This window comes from Pecten maximus, chromosome 15 (genome assembly GCF_902652985.1).
Source record: "Pecten maximus chromosome 15, xPecMax1.1, whole genome shotgun sequence".
Taxonomy (NCBI): domain Eukaryota; kingdom Metazoa; phylum Mollusca; class Bivalvia; order Pectinida; family Pectinidae; genus Pecten; species Pecten maximus.
In genome coordinates this window covers 34,344,757-34,351,195 of record NC_047029.1, presented here as the reverse complement: position 1 = coordinate 34,351,195, position 6,439 = coordinate 34,344,757, and the positions used below count along the sequence as shown (strand labels likewise).

The window sequence follows — 6,439 nt, the reverse complement described above, 5'->3', positions numbered from 1 at the left end:
TATTCGTTATGTTCGCGAAATACAAGTATAAAAAATAATTCAAACCGGAACCTGTCAATCCCATGGCATTTACTGTACCAAATTGATGATTGATATATGTTAAGATTTTACTGTTCATAACGGAAGGATAGTTTTCTCACATACTTCACAAGGTAACCCCTTGGTAAGGCCGGGATGACGCGATCTCACACAGGACATGGACAGACAGCTGGCTCTTGTCACAATGACGTGACGTCATTATTTGATGAAGCGTAACCACGTCGAATATTGATAGCGCCATTTATTTCGACGCACCTTCTATTAGACATTCATGATTGGACAATGAAAAGTTGAAATAACTTATTATTTGTTATTTTTTTCAAGTATGTGAGGAAATATTCAAACATGGACCTGCACCTTGGAGATGTGGTGTCTTTGCCGGAGGAACAGAATAACACAACTGTATATTCAATGGCGGCAACTTAAAACTATTTATTTCCATAAAACATATCGCTACGCCAGGCGAGACTAAATGGGATCCGGACACTTATATAGTTCCGGAATGAATACACTACATATCCTCCCTCCTAATTATGAAGTTATAATAACAATTACTAATATTGACAAGATCACTTGGACATCATTTACCTATAATGCATCAATGTTGATACATACAAGAGCCATGTCTCTGTTTAAATTGTCCTTCACAATAAAATTCACTCAAGCCTATTGTAGACTTGTTTTCACTTTCAAGACTAGCATCATTTTGTCCAATCATTGCAAAATTCTATAAAAACCTATAGTAGTATTTGACTGTTTTAGATATAATCAGCGAATACACATTTAAACACTTATAACTGTGAACTGTAACTTGTAGCTGTAACAACTAACTCAACATAACACATCTGCTTGATGTTCTATCAATACAAACTTGTTATTTAACAAAAATTTTGGAACCGACATGGTTCCTATGATACACACAGGGATTATTGTGCCCCTGACACAGTGTGTTCATAGAAATTACTAGAAATGTCTGCGAACACTCAAACAGAAAACTAGGTCGTAACAAAGTCTTGAAGCTTCTTTGGTGGAACGATGTTGCGACGTGGATAACGCCGCTTCGGCGTCAACATATTCTCTGGCGTCGGACAAGGCTCAATGACAGGAGACGGTGAACTGACTTCACTTGACGACTCTTGACACATTGTTGATGGTACTGACGACACACTGTTGTCGATGACTCTTGACTTGTTACTGACTGTATTTTCCAGTAAGACTGTTGGAGAGTTGGGTGTAACATCTCCTTTAACAGGTAAGTTGACTTCTGATGGTTTCTCGACCACCTCTGTAGCACGAAGCTGGTCCAAATGTCTACGTCAAAATACACCTGGTGCAATTTCAACTTTGTACGAGACCGGGCCCGTCTTCTCTGCAACCTTGCCATAAATCCATTTCTGTGAACCACGATAGTCACGTATAGATACCGGCTCTCCAACAGAGAATGATCTACAAGGAACCTGTCGCTTGGATTCTTGTTTCCAGCGGTGTTCATCAACGCGTCGTCTTATATCCGGTTTGATCAAATCAAGCCGCGACGGTAAGTTACGTCCAATGAAGAGCTTTGCTGGGGTCTTATTCGTGGTCATATGTTTACTGTTTCTATATGCCAATAGAAAGTTGGCCAGCCTTTTCTGTACTGAACCAGAGTCCTTCTTGCTTGCTTTCATTGCACCTTTGAAAGACTGGACAAAACGCTCCGCGAGACCGTTAGTGCTTGGATGATATGGAGCTGATGTTGTGTGTTTAATTCCATTACACCTCATGAAATTGGAAAAATGTTCCGGTACGAACTGGGGGCCATTATCGCTCACTACCTGAGCTGGGACTCCGTTTCTGCTGAATATCTCTCGCATCACCTCCACAGTTTTCTCTGCTGTGGTCGTTTTCATCGGAACCACTTCAGGCCATTTTGAATGGGCATCGACTGCCACAAAAAACATCATGTCGAGGAATGGGCCTGCAAAATCTATATGAATACGCTGCCAGGGAATGGACGGCCATTCCCATGGGTGAATAGGTGCGGCGGGTGGCGCATGCTTGACCTCCTGGCATCCTGTACAAGATTTACAAACGTGTTCAATGTCTGTGTCAATGCCCGGCCACCAGACATAGCTTCTTGCTGAGCCTTTCATCTTTACCACGCCGACATGTCCTTCATGTAACTCGTCTAGCACTCTTTGCCTGAGTGCACTGGGAACAATAACACGTATACCCCAAAACAGACAGTTCTGATGAATGCTTATTTCCACACGCTTGTTGTAGAATATGCCTAAGCATTTATCTTCACCCTCGATCCACCCTCGCTGTACAGTGGTGTACACTTTTGACAGGGTTGGGTCTTTTAAAGTTTCTCGTGAGATTTCCTTGCTAGTTACCGGGAGAGTGTCCATATGAGACACTATGAACGTCTCGACAGTGTCTCCTTCTGTCTCCTGCTTAGAGACCAAGGGTAATCGCGACAAACAATCTGCATTTGCATGTCTTGTTGTACTCTTGTACTTGATGTCATATTGGAATCCTGCCAAAAATAGGGCATAGCGTTGAAGTCTAGCTGCAGTTGTCATTGGGATCCCCTTCTCTGGGTGAAATATAGACGTCAACGGCTGATGATCCGTCAGTAAAATGAACAGACGCCCATACAGATACTGGTAGAATTTCTTTACTCCCCAAACTATCCCAAGTGCCTCTTTGTCTATTTGAGAATAATTGCGTTCCGATTTTGAGAGAGAACGCGACGCAAAGGCTATTGGCCTTTCAGATCCATCCTCCATCATGTGCGATAGCACAACGCCCAAACCATAGGGAGATGCGTCTGTCGCTAACTGTACCTTTTTCGAAGGGTCAAAATGAGTCAGTACTTGCTCAGATGCCACGACTTCCTTCACACGTCGGAATGCTGCGTCACACTCCTTAGACCATACCCACTTCTGGTCGGCCTCTAGTAACTGGTTGAGAGGGTTTACAATCGATGACAAGTTCTGAATGAACTTAGCATAATAGTTCACAAGTCCAAGGAAAGACTTGAGTTGACTTACATTTTCTGGGCAGGGTGCTTTTACCACAGCTTCCACCTTACTAGGCGTCTTGTGCAGGCCATCTTTGTCGATGGTGTGTCCACAAAATTCAATGGAGTCTTTGAAGAACTCGCATTTGTCCTTATTTACACGTAACCCGTAACGGTCCAACCGCTGAAGTACAGTTTCAAGATTTTCCAGATGTTCCTCATCAGTCGTGCCTGTAACGATCATGTCGTCGAGAATGCATTGTACGCGTGGCACGCCTTGTAAAACTTGATCAATGGACCTTTGCCATATTGCTGGAGCAGATGATATACCGAATACTAGTCGGTTATACCGAAATAAGCCACGGTGTGTGTTGATTGTCAGGTAAGGTTGGTCCTCTTCGCGTACAACCATTTGTAGATAGGCATTTTTTAGATCTATCTTCGTGAAATGTTGACCTCCAGCAAGTGTGGCGAAGATGTCATCAATCCTTGGTAAGGGATACTGGTCGACGTCAAGAACTTGGTTAACCGTGACCTTGAAATCACCGCATATGCGTACGCTGCCGTCCCGCTTTGGAATAGGAACTATGGGTGTGGCCCATTCTGAATGTTCAACTTTGGTCAAAATGCCCGCTTCGACCAGTCGGTTGAGCTCCGCGTCAACTTTTTCCTTCAAGGCGAAAGGAACAGTACGCGCTTTACAGAATTTTGGGTTAGCACCTTCCTTTACCTTTATTCTGGCAGTAATGTCCTTCAGGGTACCAAGCTCATCCTTGAACACTTCTGGATATTTCTCAAGCTGTTGAGCTACACTAAGTGTTTGTTTCGAACCACTTGTAACCGTAACTGTCTTAATTTCATGCCAGTTCAGTTTTATACTGCGTAGCCAGTCTCTCCCAAACAAGGGAGGTCCTCCATGTTTCACCACGAACAATTCCAGACGTTTATGTTGACTGTTTAGTCCAACTTGTACTTCAAAAACACCAAGTGGGCTCAGTTTTTCTCCAGAATATGTTTTAAGTGTCACTTTTGTTTCTCTAATATCACTCTTTCTCTTAGAGAAGTACCGGTCAAATGTTGATTGACTTATAATTGACACAGCTGACCCAGTGTCCAACTCCATGGCCAATTCAACATCATCAACCATAGGGTGTAACCAAATGGCATCAGAACCGCCAGATTCTCCTGAACGGCTCGAAATGTCAAATATCTCTAGTGAGCTGATCATCTCTGGTTCAGACCCACTGTCATCTTGAACTCTGTGTACTGGAGCACCCTTCTTCCATGGTTTACCAGACAAGCACGCTTTCTTTATATGTCCCTTTTTATTGCACTTATGACAAATGGCGTCTTTGAAATGGCAATCGTTGGGGTGGTGTGTGCCTTTACAACGATAACAAACCTTATTCTTGTCATGCTTGTTGGGAAATGAAGGTTTCTTGGTAGTTTGCTGTTGTACTTTCTCTTTCCGTATCTTATGTACTGGAGTCTTCACGTGTTGTCTCTGTAGCTCTACCGCATCCTTCGTGGCTGTTTCAAAGGCTATAGCGACCTCTAGTGCCTTCTGGTAAGTTAAATCAGATTCGGTTAATAACTTTTTCTGTATATGTTCTGCCTTCAACCCACAAACTAATCTGTCTCTCAATGTATCATTGAGTGTGTCTCCGAATGTACAATTCTCGCTCAGTTTCCTAAGGGCTGCATTATAATCCCTAATTGACTCTCCCTCACGTTGATCCCGTTTGTGAAACCGGTAACGTTCAGCTATTACAAGCGGTTTCGGCGAGTAATGGTCTTGCAAAATTTTCGTCAAAACTGGGTATGTTTTGGTTGCCGGTAAATCTGGCGCGGTCAAATCACGCAGAAGTCCGTATGTCCTTCCGCCAATCAGACTGAGGAGAGCGGGGACTTGTTTTTCTTCTTTTACTGTATTAGCAATAAAATATTGGTCTAGCCGTTCTTTATAGGCTTCCCATCGTTCTATACTCTCATCGAAAGTGTCAATTCTGCCAACTTTACCCGTCATACTGGTTTATATTGATGTTGGGGAAATTCACAATTATCCGCACCGATACACGTGGTTTGAACAACGAAATCGACCAAGAACAAAAATACCTTCTACCAGGGGTCTCCTGCAAAATTGCGATGTCTAGATTACTTGATTATCTTATAAACAAGTCTCTTGTCCCATCTTACGTTTCCTGGATGGATTCAGACATCCTCGTCGCCAATATGTGGTGTCTTTGCCGGAGGAACAGAATAACACAACTGTATATTCAATGGCGGCAACTTAAAACTATTTATTTCCATAAAACATATCGCTACGCCAGGCGAGACTAAATGGGATCCGGACACTTATATAGTTCCGGAATGAATACACTACAGGAGATATTTCAACCCTCATGTAAGACTTCTTTCTCTCACACCGAGGTTATGGTATTCCTGTCCACGGAACAGGCCGCCGTAAGATTCAGACACGAGTTGTATTATGTAAGATTATATTCATCAATGTTTTACTGTACATACAAGAGTTGTATTATATAAGATTCTATTCATCAATGTTTTACTGTACATACACGAGTTGTGTAATATAAGATTCTATTGATCAATGTTTTACTGTACAAACACGAGTTGTGTTATATAAGATTCTATTCATCAATGTTTTACTGTACATACACGAGTTGTATTATATAAGATTCTATTTACCAATGGTTTACTGTACAAACACGAGTTGTGTTATATAAGATTCTATTGATCAATGTTTTACTGTACATACACGAGTTGTATTATATAAGATTCTATTGATCAATGGTTTACTGTACATACACGAGTTGTATTATATAAGATTCTATTGATCAATGGTTTACTGTACATACACGAGTTGTGTTATATAAGATTATATTTATCAATATTTTACTGTACATACACGAGTTGTGTTATATAAGATTCTATTTATCAATGGTTCACGGTACAAACACGAGTTGTGTTATATAAGATTCTATTGATCAATGGTTTACTGTACATACACGAGTTGTATTATATAAGATTCTATTGATCAACGTTTTACTGTACATACACGAGTTGTGTTATATAAGATTCTATTGATCAATGGTTTACTGTACATACACGAGTTGTATTATGTAAGATTCTATTTATCAATGGTTTACTGTACATACAAGAGTTGTGTTATATAAGATTCTATTGATCAATGTTGTACTGTACATACACGAGTTGTGTTATATAAGATTCTATTGATCAATGGTTTACTGTACATACACGAGTTGTATTATATAAGATTCTATTGATCAACGTTTTACTGTACATACACGAGTTGTATTATATAAGATTATATTCATCAATGTTTTACTGTACATACACGAGTTGTGTTATATAAAA

At 40.8% G+C, this 6,439-nt stretch overlaps 1 protein-coding gene across 1 annotated transcript; it reads right to left on the bottom strand.

Annotated features, from left to right (window-relative positions):
• Positions 1–1,355: 1,355 nt before the first annotated feature.
• On the bottom strand, positions 1,356–5,069 carry LOC117343400 (uncharacterized protein K02A2.6-like). Its single transcript, XM_033905742.1, has one exon. The coding sequence runs from the start codon at positions 5,067–5,069 to the stop codon at positions 1,356–1,358; it is 3,714 nt and encodes a 1,237-aa protein (XP_033761633.1).
• Between the last annotated feature and the right edge of the window lie 1,370 nt (positions 5,070–6,439).

Coding starts and splice junctions, on each gene's coding strand:
- LOC117343400 (XM_033905742.1), bottom strand. CDS start 5,069: ATGACGGGTAAAGTTGGCAGAATTGACACTTTCGATGAGAGTATAGAA.